The sequence below is a fragment of the Rhynchophorus ferrugineus genome, unplaced genomic scaffold, assembly GCF_030347505.1.
Source record: "Rhynchophorus ferrugineus isolate W39M unplaced genomic scaffold, kcgeb_rfMv2 rfM2, whole genome shotgun sequence".
Lineage (NCBI taxonomy): Eukaryota > Metazoa > Arthropoda > Insecta > Coleoptera > Curculionidae > Rhynchophorus > Rhynchophorus ferrugineus.
The window spans coordinates 87,432,719-87,449,575 of record NW_027472581.1 but is presented as its reverse complement, the minus strand read 5'-3'; the positions used below and the strand labels follow the sequence as shown (position 1 = coordinate 87,449,575).

The window sequence follows — 16,857 nt, the reverse complement described above, 5'->3', positions numbered from 1 at the left end:
CACTTCACACGGCTACATTTTTTATTCGGTCTGCGCAAATTCTCTCTCTTAATACTATATGTTTTTCTTCAAAAAATATACTTGTGATATGCAGTTTTTCACACAAAATATCTGGATTTCCACAGTGAAGGAATTCTGGATGGAATTCCACAGTGATGGAATATCCACAGAGGATAAAATCTAAAACCATAAATTTTACGAAAAGAAATCAACTACGAATATACTTCATTTCCAATGCAAATGTTTGATTAGGCTGGTGTACATAGGCGCTTTACTTGAAACTATTTCTGTTAATTGGTCTGCAGAGTTAGCGATGATGCTTTTATTAAATAAACATCGTTTTTAATTAGCTGTACTAGGAAAATTACAGTTTCGGAGCAGTTTAGACTGGGTCGTTTGAAGACAAGTTAATGAATAGTTTGATATATGTTAGCAAATATTCCAGACATTTAAGACCAGGCATTAAATTTGAAATATAACTAAAATAATGTCTAAGATACTATATTGTTTATTATTATTGCTAATTAATTTTTCTGTTGATCTTTTCCTTGTTTCCTTGTTGTTTTTAATAATCAAGGAATGAATTGAATTTTAAAAACACGTAATATCAAAAATACAATATACGTAGCAGAGTCTAATATTCTATTTTGCAGACATGTGATAACAATATCGACCAGTACCAACACAGTAACATATTACGACTCATGAACTCCAACAAGCGAATGTATGGTTTAGTTTTAAACTTGTTTTCGTTTTGCAAATATTTCCTTCTTACGAGTTAAATCCCTATCAAAATAAAATTGTACGGCATAAAATTAATATTCTCAATAAACCCATAATAAATAAGAGCAAATACTATGAAGATTAACCATCGATCTTAGGATGTTAACGAAATAAAATAATTGAAGTAAATAGTATGTATGAATAAATAATTGACCACAAAAAAATTGAAAATAGATTCTAATTCTAATTTCTAGAAATATCCAAACTGGTTCGTTCTACAAAAAAATATTATGCGGAAGTTATGATACAGGGATAAAGGTAAAGAGGAAAGAAAGAGATGGACACAATACTTATCGCGGTGATTGCATAAAGAAACACCAGCACAACAACTGATTTCTGCATTTTCAATCTTAAAACTCTAATATGAGATATCCAATTTATGAACTTTCAACACTTTTAAATTGTATAGTTGGCTCCAAAAGACTTGTGAAAACTATTTAGTTCACTTCACACGTCTATATTTTTTATTCGGTCTGCGCAAATTCTCTCTCTTAATACTATATGTTTTTCTTCAAAAAATATACTTGTGATATGCAGTTTTTCACACAAAATATCTGGATTTCCACAGCGAAGGAATTCTGGATGGAATTCCACAGTGATGGAATATCCACAGAGGATAAAATCTAAAACCATAAATTTTACGAAAAGAAATCAACTACGAATATACTTCATTTCCAATGCAAATGTTTGATTAGGCTGGTGTACATAGGCGCTTTACTTGAAACTATTTCTGTTAATTGGTCTGCAGAGTTAGCGATGATGCTTTTATTAAATAAACATCGTTTTTGATTAGCTGTACTAGGAAAATTACAGTTTCGGAGCAGTATAGTCTGTGTCGTTTGAAGACAAGTTAATGAATAGTTTGATATGTATAAGCAAATATTCCAGACATTAAATTTGAAATATAAGCAGCATTCTAATATTCTTTTTTCCAGACATGCGATAACGGTATCGACCAGTACCGACAGAGTTACATATTCGGACTCATCAGGCAGCATTGTATCCCTTTTGAAGTCCGACAAGCGAATGTGTTTGGTTTATTTTCAAAGTTGTTTTCGATTTGCATGTATGTCCTTCTTGTGAGTTAGATGTCTATCAAAATAAAAATGTACTGTATTAAATGAAAATATTTTCAATAAATCCATAATAATGAAGAGCAAATACTATGAACTTTAACCATCGATTTTAGGATATTAATTACAAAAAAACAAATGTAATATTATTCCCTGTTCTGATTCCAAAGTTGTTGAATCTTTTCGGACACAAAAAATCTTATGAATGTTTTTTATCAAAAATACCATGTGGACTGTACCTCAGTACTTCGATTTCTCATTAATATCTTTTTGAGCGGTCTTATCACATTTTCAATTATTTATTGTTCTATTTTCATTGCTATCCACTTTTCAGTTTTCTGATTCCCAACCTTCGTCGTCATTATGACGGCATACGAATTTAATTTTATTTTAATTTCATAGTATTTAAGTAGTATTACTAAAATTACCTTCTGAACATAAAGTTGCTCTATGGGTAGTATTATGCAGCCCCAAATTACTACAAACAATCAGAAACTAAAGATTATAACATTAAAATTACTTGGGTTCCATCTACTGCTTTTTATTAACACTACACTGTAACCGCTCGAATGTTGAGGAAGTCCTCTCATAACTCTTAGCAAGTGACCAAGTGGTAAAAACTTTGTTAATGATCCTCATTTCTAAGTCATGATGTATAGAGATCACTAAGTCTGAAGTACGATGGGGCGCTGACAGACCTCCTCAATGCTTTTGAAACATCTGAATGTGGACATTGATTTTCCTGGAGAAACTCGTAAAAACGTATATAAAATTATTAATATCTAAAATTTCCTTGGGAATTGGATCTATATCAAAATAAAATTTTGCAGTATAAAATGAAAATATTCTCAATAAATATATAATAATTATGAGCAAATACTATGAGGACTAACCATCGATCTTAGGATATAAACAAAATAAAATTACTCAAGTCAATAGTATGCATGAAAAAATAATTGACTACAAAAAAATTGAACAAGAAAATCGTCTCGAAGTGGAAAGGCAAAAAAGGCGAGATTTTTAAAATTAAAACAGCTGAAAGTTGCAGCTCGTACTTTATAATTTCCGAGGAAAAGAAGATTCGTCTTTATTGAAATGTAAATGGGTAATCATTCTGGATCTCGGGATGGATGGAATTTTTTAAGCGTGTTAGAAATTCTTTAATGGTTCGCGCGGCTAAGCCGGAGTGTGGAATTGAGCGTTTCGAGAAAGTTTTAAATTACTATCGAACTTTCCTAATAATGCTAAGTGTAACTCAAGGAGGTATTACAAGGAATGTGGCCGTGCTTAAGCGATAGAGCTTTATGGAATTCTAATTTCCGGAAACAACCAAGCTGTTTCGTTCCACCAAAAAAAGTACAAAAGCAAGATTAACTCTTTTTTTGCGGTTTCAAAGAAGATAAAAAGTTATATACTGAATAACTTTAATAATAAGAATATTTTTTGTATTATATTAAGTTTTTCTTGGGCATGTTTTTCAACACAAAATGGAATGGAAAGAAAAACTCGTTTTAAATTAAAACAAAGTCTTACATGACCTTTATTATATAGTACGACAAGTTTTGCTGTTTAACAAGTTCAGCAACTTTGACTACTTTGAGTTTTCCGATTCCCAGCCTTCATCACTAATCAATACTATTAAGCAGCGGTTGGATATTTACTAAAACAAGGAAAGTATCAAAACAAGGTTGCCGGTTTACAATCTTTTATTATAACTAATTTGAAGATTTGAAGAATATTGCAGATATTTGACAACCGAAGGAATTTTGCAGGCTGATTCGGTTATGTGTTCGAACTTGCCAGACCACATTTTATCTTTTTTGAACAGGAATAAGATGAGAAGGAAAATATTGTCTGGTGTTAAAACGAATTTATAAGCTGAAATAGGCAATATGTTATACATTTTGGTGACGTGAGTTCACTGCTACTTTGGATAGATTATATATATTTGACATCTCGAGATGTCTGACAAGTCAATTGAAAAGCCCGAACTACCATAGTACAACATATATTTTATTCAAAACTAGTTTTTTATTCAACATACTTCCTTTCAAGGGCGATACACTGATTATAGCGACTCTAAAACTTTTGGATACAATTTTTATAGTACGATTTGTCCTTTGCTTCAAAATAGGTCTCAGTTTCGGCGAGAATTTCTTCCCAGCGAGCATCCTTTTTAGATCTGAGGAAAGGAAATAGTGGCTGGTGGCCATATTTGGAGAATACGGTGGATGAGGAAGCAATTCGAAACCCTATTCATAGATTTTGACAATGTTTTCAGTGACTTGTGACACGGTGCATTGCCTTGGTGAAGCGGCACTTTCTTTTTCTTCAAATGCGGCCGAATTTTTGGCAATTTCGTCCTTCTAACGGTCTAGTAACGCTACGTAGTTGATGGCCATTCCTTTTTCAAGGTAGTCAATGAAAACTATTCGATACTCATCCCAAAATACAGACGCCATAACCTTGAGAGCCTACTTTTGCGTTTTTCCACGCCTTGGAGCGGCTTCATCGTGTGCAGTCCACTCGTATGACTGTCGATTGAACTTCGGAGTAAAATGATGAAGGCATGTTTCATCCATTGTCTCATATCGACGGAAAAACTCGGATTTATTAAGCTTGATAATTTTTAAACACTGCTTCAAATCATCAACTCGTCGTTGTTTTTGGTCAAAAGTGAGCTCACGCGGCACCCACTCTGCAGAGAGCTTTATCATACCCATATATTCGTGAATAATGTGATGCCCATTCAGTTGATATCTTTAAATTAACTACTAATTCATTCAGTTCCAATTTACGGTCATTCAAAATTTTTTTGTGGATTTTTTAAATGTTTTCAGCAGTAACAACCTCTTTTGGGCGTCCACTGCGTTCACCGCTTTCGATGCTCATTTCATCACGTCTAAACTAAGCATACCAATCCTTGATGGTTGATTTTCCTGGAACAGTGTCCAAAAACTCGGCATCAAGTCAAGTTTTTGCTTCAACTGTATTTGTTCCCTTAAAAAAACAATATTTTATCAACACGCGAAATTACTTTTTATCCATTATTTCCACAATAACAAAAGTTGCTTCACTCAAAATGCTATAATTCACAAACTAATGATCCAACAGCTGTCCAATTTATACACGAATCTTTTGAGGGCTAACTAAAAAACATATGGATTAAATTCTAGTAGCGCCATCTATGTGTCTGGCCGGGAACTTTTCAATTAACTTGTTGGTTTCTCTGTGGTCATAATTACGTTTATTAATGTTTAAAAATAATGAATAAAACAGCTTTTCTATTTTTTCTGCCCAGTAAACCAATTCTGTTGTCATACACCTTTATTGATTGGATTTGGAGAATTCGGGCGACTATAGTACGTCAAGCCCTTGCGAAAAAAAAAGAGACCGAACATTTTAACATGTTTGGAAAACTCCCGGGGGATTTAGATTGTCCGGGAGCCGTTCTTTTTTTTTCCTCGTCTTCGGGTACAAGATCAAGTGGGAGGGACAGGAAGAGAAGATAAAATCAAATTTTAAGACACGACCTTCGCGTTTAACTGGATATTGGCCGGAATTTAATGGGGATCAATTTTAACTAACCAATAAAATTCGTATACGTGAAATCGAAAACATGCAAATCCAAATGAAAAGCTTAATTGAAATACCGATTGATCGCGATTCGCTTTCGCATTTCAATCGAAAGTAAATTTATGCCCCAAAGATAAAGGTTAATTATATTTTTTATTGGATATTCTTTTGACGGGACTTAATTAATTTACGCGGGTAATATGTCGGACTGTTTCGATTTAAGTCTCAATCATTAACCCTCAGAGTTAATTAGAAGGAAATGTGGAATTAATTGCTTGTTCTTGTTCTTGATGTTCTTGCTGGGTGTGATTCTAAATTTTGTTGGGAGGTGACGTGAAAACAAACGTCGATATAAGTCTTGTAAATTGTTAATTTATTGGAAGGCTATGACGACAGTTTTGTTTGTTTTCTCCAATACTTGGTCTTCAATCATGATTATATGAACCAAATCTGCTACAGTATATTAGCATTTAAGATTATATTTCGTGCAGAAATGGTCTTAATAGCCACCAAAATATGACTCTGATGGTATTCTTCTTTTCAAACTTACGAAAGTTATAAAGCACTAGATAACAATAAATCACAATCGATCAATACTCTTAGAGTCAACAAAATCCTACTGCAAAGTTTTTGATAAATGGACCAATCAGATTATTGTCATCGCGCTTCCTAATAAAACAGTTATTTCGTTTACAATTTAGATAAATCTTGTAAAGCCTTCTTTCCATAAGGCAAGATAACAATGTTCGGTTATATGTTCGAACTTGTCAGACCGCATTTTATCTCTTTTGAACAGGAATAAGATGAGAAGGAAAATATTGTCCGGTGTTAAAATGAATTTATAAGCTGCAATAGGCAATATATTATTCATCTTGGTGACGTGAGTTCACTACCACTTTGGATATAATATATATAATGGACATCTCGGGACATCTTTCCAAAATTACATATAGAATTAAGTCTCTAACAGGTCAATTGAAAAGTCACTGGCCTACCATAATAAAACACAAATTTTTTAAATTAGTTTTTTAGTTCAACATAATGTCCTTCAAGGGTGATTAGATACCATCCATTAGCATTTAAGATTATGTTTCCTACAGAGATGGTCTTAATAGCCACCAAGATAAGAGTCTGCTGGTATTCTTATTTTCAAACTTACGAAAGTTATAAAACACTAGGTCAATAAATCACAATCGATCAATACTCTTAGAGTCGACAAAATCCTGCTGCAAAGTTTTTGATTAATGGACCAATCAGATCATTGTCATCGCGCTTCCTAATAAAACAGTTATTTCGTTTCCAATTTGGATAAATCTTGTAAAGCTTTATTTCTACAAGAAAAGATAACAACGTTCCTAACGGATGGTTAGGTTTTTTATGGACACTTTCGAGACTAGTAATTTTACCTGACATAATTGTATTAAATTATGTTTCTAACGGAAAATTTATTTACTGTTTTTACACATTTCATATATTTGACCTCTGATACACCTAACATCAAGCTGCTTCAGCTGCATCAGTTGCAAAAATGCTTACTTCTCGAACACATTGTACCGGCAAGAAAGGGCCTCCATTATCTCCTTCCTGATCGAAATAACTGAATAACGATGCAATCATTTTTTGACTCTGACTGTGTAACGGCTTCGACATTTTAAGCCAGAGTAGAGATAAACGGATATTTGAAATTGACTAAAACAAAGCGTCAAAACAACGTTTGTAACCTGTAATTATAATATTTCGAAGAATTTCGCAGACGTTTGACAAACGGACGACTTTTGCAGGCTGATTCGGTTACATGTTCGAACATATCAAACACCATTCTCTATCTATTTTTAAAACTAATAAAATGAGAAGGAATATATTGTCTGACTGTCAAATGAATTTACAACTTTCGACAGTCACATATAGATGACGTGCGTCTCTACTGTTTTGAATAAACTATATTTACATGCGCGTATTTATAAAATGACTATACTCATTTATGAGGTAAATTTATTGAGTTATACACTTTTCTTTATTTTAGTATCCAGTTTATGCAGACCCAGGTTTAATATAATTAATGTTATAGAAATGGAGACCTCTGTTTTATTCCTTTGTCAATCCACGTGCTTTTTATTAGTTCTAATCAATCCCGTTACACCGCTCGGAAGAACAAAAAAATAATATTAATCATGCGTCCTCCTAATAGAACGTTTACCCCAACCGAAAGCTCTCCATGCGTTTCAATTTAATTAATCTTTTTCCACGGCCTTTGTCTACAATTTTACGCTGTTAACTTTCGGTCTGCGGCTGAAAAGCTTACCGGGTAAACTTCGGCAACTTTCTGAATAATTAGATTGTTGTTAAGGAAAAATTCAGGGATGGCGAACGATATAGGCGCGGGCGTTATTTAAACTAGGTCGCCATTGGGAATATTAATTGCGTTTTCCCGTAGGAAAAGCCACGGGGATCGTGACGAACACTAGGATCACGCATGCCACTCCAGCGGCTCTATACGGGCATTCCCCATCGCGATATTGGGAGGATGATTCCAAGGTGCCACCGGCTTCGAGGAAATCATGTAAGGACCTTGCCAGACAGCTCATTGAAAATGATCCAGGAAGAAACATAAATGTAAGTCAAAGAAATATATATTTTTGCAATTAAATTTAATATAAATTTATATTGTAATTTTATAGCCAATATTAACAAAAACTATACATCACTACATAGTATAAAACAAAGTCGCCTTTTCTGTCCCTATATCCCTATATGCGCTTAAATCTTTAAAATTACGCAACGGATTTTGATGCGGTTTTTTTCAATAGATAGAGTGATTCAAGAGGAAGGTTTGTATGTATAACATATGCATAATATACTAAGGCAACATTGCTAATTTTAGAGGTTTCTAACGTGATGTCGTAAATTAACCTATTTTTTAGGCTTATTTAGCAATTAGCAAAAACGCTGCCTAACCCTACGAGGTAGATCAAATTAATGTACTACAGTATTGTACACCATAAAAAAGTCTACAAAAAAGTCCGCGATGGTATATGTTTATCTTTTAGGGATAACCCACATTAACCATTTTTATTGTTTACTTTTTACGTGAGAAAATGGCTTATTTACGAAACTATTTTAAGCAATACGGCATTAATCCTTATCGAATTAAGTACCTTAAATACAGCGTGCTATTAATATAGATCAATATGGTTCCTTACAGCATGTAAATTAAACAATTATTTTCGGAGATATTACAAATTTAAAATTTGCGTTTAAAAATGTGTAATGTAATAAAAATTGTGAATGAATTTAGATATTCCAAAGATAGCAGGAAATCTTCATAGTAAGTATAGGGGAAGAGGAATTGTTTTACTCTAAATTTAATGCGTGCAGGCCAAGGGCAGTAATGAATGAACCAAAAATGCTGGATCGATTTTAATCATGTTTTCATTGAGTGACATAGGCTTATATATTTTATGCCCGTGCAAAGTCGGAGCGGGCCGCTATGTTTTTATATACAACGTTCATATTTTTTCTGTAGTGTATTTAATTTAGTATCAGCATTGCACCCGTGCGAAGCCGGAGCGGGTCGCTAGTATTATATATATCTGGGAGACGGTGGATATAACAGGTCAAGTGAAAAGTCCCCAGCCTACCATATTAAAACATATTTTTTTGCCAAAATTAATTTTTTTTATTAAACATAATTCGCTACAAGGGTGATACACTGATTATAGCAACCCTACAACTTTTCAATACCATTTTTGTAGTATGATTTTTCCTTTGCTTCAAAATAGGCCACAGTTTTGGCGATCACCTCCTCATTCGACGAAAATTTCCTCCTAGCGAGCATTCTTTAGACATCTTATTTTGACTAAACATCTGAATTTTTAACAAATGATATTATTTATAACCTGGCAATATTGATATTGATAATATATAGCTAAATACAAATCACAACAATATATTGTATTTTCTCTTTTCCGTATAATCTAATATCATTGCTAATGTATATCTAAATAACCAGTAAAATTACGAAAGTAAAAAAATATTAACAATCCGCAACCTAAAGTTTGCGCTTAAAATTCTGAATGGGACTCAGATTTAAATTGAGTTTATAGCTCACGCCCAAAGCCCACAAATACCCGTAAAAGATTTAACGCTTTCGATGTAGAAATCTATTATATCGTCGTAAAAGACTGTTTAGCTTACATTTATATTACCCTCAGGGCCCTTTCAATTTCAATCACATACAAGACGCTGTCAAATATCACGTCTGACAAGATATATATCGGCGACGAAGAAAATGTGGCTACCATTTTAAAGTTTCTCTTAAAAAATGTGATAACAGATGCACAAATATATCATGATGGAAATTTTTTTCATTCTTATATATGTTAGCCACCATTTCAAATGAATTAAATAGATTCATGATGGCTACATATTGATAAAATCACCGAATATAATGGAATGCAAGATAATCGCAATGTACTAAGATAAGATGGCCAATTTAAAATAATTTGTAAGAAGAGCTTTAAAAATTTGAAGCTCCAAATAAGAATATCAACTTCAAGTCATCTAGTCATGATGGAGAAATGTTTGAATTTATAAAATACCGAGAAGAGACAATAATAGAAAATATATTAATATCCATCCAGGGACATCTTGGAAGAACAGAAAACTTCTTCAGTTTTGCATACTAGATATCATAGTATAACATATATAATGAGGGAATATATAGGAATAATATTACTGGGTGCAGTATATTAGATGTTAGGGGTGGTAATATCGGGAAGACTACATCAACATTTCTACGGAATACGTAACAAGAACGTAATAAGCTTGGTGGCGCAGTGGTAAAGGCAATAGGACGGTCCTCATACTGTTGTGATAGCCGTAGGTTTGAATCCTGCTGGGGCATGGTCGTAAATTTATGTTGGTGATTGTTTCAAATTTGTGATTGTCCTTGGCACGAGTGTAAAATCAGAAGAGATAGACAAGCTTTAATATCGAAGTATTAAAATAAGGAGACAGGGAATAAAATACATGTAACTTCATAAGAAAGTATTTTGTGGAAACAAAAGACTGGTCAAAAGTACATATCTATCAAAAAAGACAAAAATAAATACATCCTTATTAAACCTCTAATAAGGTCAATGACAGTAACAAAACAAGTCGAAGAAAAATTGACAATGAAAGAAAGTTATATATTTAACAACCACATAATCACTACTAAGAAGTACAGAGTGAAGTTGTGAAAATATTACGATTATAATAACAATCAACAACGCTAAATATCTCGGAATGAATCTCGATGCAAAATTTCGCAGCAAGGAACATATAAAGAAGAAAAGAAAAGAACTGGAATTGAAATATAGGAAAATGTACTGGCTAATTGGAAGAAAATAATAAATTGCTATTATATAAGCAAATATTGAAACCTATATGGACATACGGAGTTCAATTATGGGGATGTTCTGCAAAGAGTAGCATTAATAAAATACAAATTTTTCAGAACAAAGTCCTGAGAGGTATTGTGGGTGCACCCAAATATTATAGGACTGATTACCTACATCGAGACCTTCAGAGAACCACAGTCAGTTAAGAAATCAAGAGAATTGCATAAGGAAAGACTCCATTCTCATACTAATATTGAAATATTGCAACTTTTGGATACCACCAGAACAGGACACAGACTCAAAAGAACCAAACCATCCGACCTTGTATAGTGTTGTGTAGTGAGATGCATATATTAAAAAATTCAGCAGTGACATGTATAAACATTATTTCACCAGAGACTGAGTTAGGGCCGATGGGTCCTCCTAGTTATATTCCCAGATTTAAGTTAGCATAAAGACAAATTGTAGGTTAGACGGAGACGACTAGTAACAATATATTAATTAAATAATAAAAAAAATAATAACAATAGGTAGCTGATAACAGCTAAAAATATCAAGTAGTTTGATGAAGATAGAGGTAGTTGGATGAGATTTGTTTTAAATATGAATGAGATAGTATGACCTCAAATAATAGGATAAATGGGTCTGGAGGAAATATGTCAATAAATATCGCAATAACGGGGCAGAGACTCCGCACTAATAAATCTAGAAAACTTCATTAGAAACAGAATTCGTCCTTGTAGGGTCTTAAGCCAATCTCTAATTTATTCTGCAGACCTGGTAGTTATACGGGTCATCTTATCATTAACTTAAAAAACAATAAGAATGCATGTTAACTTGTTGAGTATGTATCTTTGAAATGTATCGTTTTTTAACATAATTTCCAACACGTGGCTGAATATGTTTACGCATAATTCACAAAACCCTTCAAAAAGCATGTCTCGTTAAGATAATTGTGTCGATCCTCATGTTTTCTGATAGAATTTTCCATCACATCACTCTAAATTGATGTAAATTGATTTTGTACTTCGTCGTCATTGACAACATTGGATAAAAAATTATAACATTACGTCAACACGAACTTTTATCGAATAGATGTTTTTTAAGTGGTCGCATATATTACGAAATATCCAATGTATCGAATATTTAACGCGACGATATTTTTTTTATTATTCAATATGTTCAATTTTTGTTATATTTTTGAAAGTTTGTATTTTACAGCTTCTATTTCCTTTTATATATCAGTATGTGTTTTTATTTATGTAGCAAAGTAGAGATATTTATTCCTATTTCTTAGTTACATATTTCATGGCATCACGTATTATTTTCTCATCTACAATTCGTTATCATAATTTTATGACAGTAATAGGAAAACCGAATCAAACCTATATACGAATCAATAAAAGTATTGTTAAAACTCTGGTGATTTTTTTTTGAAATTAATCTTAGTAGTCCCACAATCTACCCAAAGGGTTACATCTTTTAGTCTAAGTAGTTCACTGTCACTTCGCATATTTAGCTGATTAGCGGGTATATTAGAATGCACTGACACTTTTTCAAAATACTTCACACAGACACGTTGAATTGCACTCGTTATTGGTTCTTATCAGGTTTAAAGGCTTTTTCAGTGGTAACTCGTTATTGGTTCCAGATGAACATCGCAAAGTATCACATGCAACATAGTACGTAGCATCGACAATGGCATGAAACACTTGATTTTGGAACCGTTGTATGGTGGATATATTAGACTTGCTAGCGGTTCCCCATAGTTGGATTCTATATGACCAAATAGGCTTGAACATAGATTTATACAATAATATCTTGTTATCTAATGATAATTTGAATACGCGCCCGACAAGCGATTGCATTTGGTAGAGTTTAAAGTTAAGTTTAAACATTAAGTTTTCATATCATATATCTCAATTATATATCAACACCGGTTATCTTTATAAAATTATCTTGGCACTCGCATCACTTATCATATTGTTATTTGATGTCAATTATTGTGGACTTGCTGGAATAACATTTTGGTTTTTCACAACTTGGTGACATTAACTCTAATCAAATATTAAAGAATTCTCTTCAAACAATGTATATCAATATCAATGTATCAATGGAACTCGAATTCACAGGGCCTTTAATTGTAACAAGTGCTAATTAGAAGGAGCTATGCTTGGCGAATATGGTGGATGGGACAAAAGTATTTATTTGAAGTTTTCAATATGGAATTTCATACGATTTGGAGTATCTACTAAAATGTTTCCATTTATGTGCAGTTTGTAGTGAGTTAATAACAATCAGTGAAAGTCACATTAAAATTTCCTCAAATTTAAAAGATTAAACTATATAACTGCTTAAGCGTTGTCGCAATAAAAAGGACCGTTAGTATAAGATTGATAATATTATAGCATAAGCTGTTGTTTGGTTTATTTCCAACTTTACACTATAAATAATTGACATGTCCATAACAACTTTATCACAGTGAATTTATTAAAATTTTTATATTTAATCTAGCGAATAAGCTACCAGACTGAGGATAATTGACGCAAAAAGTTCACCAGCCTTTTGATATATGGTCTTTCTCGATCACGTTGGAATTTTTTTATGATGGTCTGACTTCAGACGCCCATTTTAAAGGTAAAAAAGGGTATAGCATACAAAAAACAACCTATTTTAATATATAAAATCAAATATAACTGGTTGATATATAAGGAGTGTGAATCAATTTTAAGGATTTTTTGGGAAAAATCAAGGTTTTATTGGAAAAAAAGAGTGCGTAGTCAATTTTCTCCATATTTCTGTCAACATATTTTAGAGATAAATATTTTGGTCATACTTTTGGAATATCACTCGATGAGCTCAAAAAATATTTTACCAGCGAGCTCTGTAATCTAGTAAATAAATTATTAAGTAAATATCAAAAATAATGTTATAGTTCCGGACTTTGAGTTATATATTTTAATGTTCAGTTTACAGAAAAATTTTACTTGTAAGATCGATCAGTCCGTGCTTTTTAAAAACTTAATACCGTGGGTTAAAACACAGGCAAGATATCTTAAACGTTTTTATTGATCTAGAGTGCTTTGAATAAGTGTGATCATACATCAAACAGCAGGTCAACTCTTTACGTAGATTATTCCCAGTCTGGTTGTTTAGTCGCTTTATTAAGCTTAAAATAACATATTTGAAGATCTCCCGAGAATTAAACTGTTAAGATACAGCTAATGATTATTATGTTTTATGTAATAAAGCCTATTTTATTGTCAATTAAATTTAATTTTAAATGATATCATAGTTATGCTTTAAATATAATCTTCAGCTTTGTTAAAAATATTATAATTCGGTACATAATATTGGTAATTATAAGTACTGGGAACTATCGACTATTTAGTAAATGACTACTTTTTACTACAGACTGTTTCAGTGGTTATTTTTGGTTCGACTGATTTTATTACTTTTTACCAGTGACTGTTTCAGTCGACTGATTTTGTTACTATTTACTATCGAATATTTCAGTCGTGTACTTTTAGTTACTATTTTTGTTTCTACTAGTTTAATTCAACTGATTTTTAACGTTCTGGCTCTGTCGTCCTAGCCGCGACATTGACTAAAATGTACCCAATTTATGCTGACATAGACTCATATATGTAATATATGTAGTTTCTTTTTGAGAGTTTGCTTGTAAATAACAATATATTGTATCTTAATATTATAGCATTTTGGTACGATATTTTTCAAGATTGTTAATGTAATAGGGTAAAATGATTAAAATTGGGAACGATAAATAGTAAAATTAACATTTTAAATTATGTCATGGCTTAGTTATTTTTCTATGATTAGGTATATGTTTAATATTTATATAGTATTTATGGTTATTGTACATCTTTAGGATTTAAGTTTAGTTTAAGTTCTATTGTATAAAATATATTCTAATGTATAAATAACAATTAACACATAAAATTGCAATAGAACGTTTATGGGGTACTATTCCATTCCATAAAAAAATTCCATTATTTTTTACAGATCTACAGAACATTCAAATATAAAAGTAATTATACTTCGATTAAAATTAAATTATAAATTGCAAATTATGTATTATTATTACTATATTCAATAATTATTTTTTCCTTATCTATTCTAAAGTTATTTCGTGAAAGAATTTATACATCTCCGTCTCGCTTATACTACCGTTGGAAAATATAAAATATAACCACATATACAATTAACTCCCCCGAGCAGTTAGTTCCGACTTTTTCTCTCTTGTTTTCACACTGTGTGACACCATTTTTCTAACCTAAATAAGATTAAGTGTTTTGAATTTCTTATTCTAATGGTCCTCTAGATTAGCCAAAAAGAACTGACTCTGTTTGTGGTAAATCAATAATATGAACCTCTTATTCCACAGGAAAGTATGATTCTTCCACCTTCACATATAAAGGTTTTATGAAAAAATAGTTTAATTAGTTTAATTTGTCAAAAAGGACTGACTTTTTTGTGGTAAATCAAATCAATATGAACCTCTTATTCCACAAGAAAATGTGATTCTTCCTCCCTCACATATGAAGATTTTATTAATAAATAGTTAAATTGGTTTAATGAAAAGTTCAAGCCATAAAATAAAGGCCATGGTTAAAATGATAACCGATTTTTGAATTTGGAAACAGTTTTTTCTAAATTAAGTGGTGATAAATTAAAAAAAGGTATTTTTGTTAGCCCACATAGAAGAAAACTTATATAAACCTATATAATAAAAAAACTTATGTAATAAAAAATTAATTCGATGAACATCTTACTGAGAAGTTAGTGGCTTGGTTATCTCTAAAGAAAACAATTAATGGATTTTTAGGCTTTAATAGTTTATCCTAAAGTTGAAAATGGCGAGTTTTAGTGAATGACCTGTGGTGGTGTGCAGAATGTCATACAGTTTTTTTCATTTTTCCCACCTAATATAGAAGTGGTGCGAGGCGAACAAAGAGAATGCTTTCACTAGGATATAAAACAGATAGAAGAGTGTAATCTAGAAAGATTGAATGCTAAAATGTTAGCAGATTACTGCTAGTTTATAATGAAAGGGAATATACTGAAAGAGAATACACTAGTGGAAAATTTAATATTTCGTTTTTTTTAGAACATATGGCTCATTTCTTGTATTGTAAGTCCCCGGCCTACCATAGGAAAACACAACATTTTCTTGGCAAAATTAGTTTTTTATTCAACATAATTCCCTTTACGGGTGATACACTAATTATAGCGACCCCCCAACTTTTTGATACCATTTTTGTAGTACGATTTGTCCCTTGTTTCAAAATAGGCCTCATTTTCAGCAATCACCTTTTTATTCGACGAAAATTGCTGTTCTACAGGTCCAGTTGACAAAAAAAATGCCGCTTTATTTAATGCTAATGATTTATTTAATAAAACAAAAAAGATTATCACACACTGCAATTATATACAGACTATCTTGCAAACAAGTTAAACATTTTTAACATTTCTGGCCAATGACGCATTGCCAAAGTTAGGAATTAATTATCAAACCCTCAGCTAATATCATCCGAAGATTAATTTGAGTAAATGCAGCCGGAACTTTTTTACGGGCTCGGGAGTCGTAAATTCGGAAAGATTTATGACGGAAAAATTCAGAAAAACTTTAGAAAAATATTATTTTGACAACGTCCCCGTCGAGACCGACCAATCTCTTCTTCATGTCCCCGACGTGTTGTTTACTTCTCAGATAATTTTATCTTGTATGTAGTTCTGTTGTTTTTATGGCCGGAAATTTATCTGAAATGTTACAAGTATTAACATATATATACAATTAGAGTTATTATTATATTTTTTTATATCTATTAGTAAAATCATCTGATGGTGTAGACGAATGAAGCACTTTTTACTTAGAATATTCTGGATTATTACATTTCAAACACAACATATTATCACTTTACACCCAACCTTTCAAAAATTAGAGTTACTTTATCATTCGCCACATACTACAAGTATGGCTTACGTTATTGCAAGTTAATTAAAGAGGCTCCTTCCAAGTATGG

The 16,857-nt window shown here is 31.9% G+C and overlaps 1 protein-coding gene across 1 annotated transcript in view; it reads left to right on the top strand.

Moving 5' to 3' along the window:
* Window positions 1-16,857, top strand: part of LOC143190789 (alkaline phosphatase) — a 349,882-nt gene that overhangs the window by 170,400 nt on the left and 162,625 nt on the right. The window contains exon 4 of the mRNA XM_076395357.1: window positions 7,867-8,045. Coding sequence (XP_076251472.1) covers window positions 7,867-8,045 — 179 coding nt within the window. The remainder of the gene's footprint in view (window positions 1-7,866; window positions 8,046-16,857) is intronic.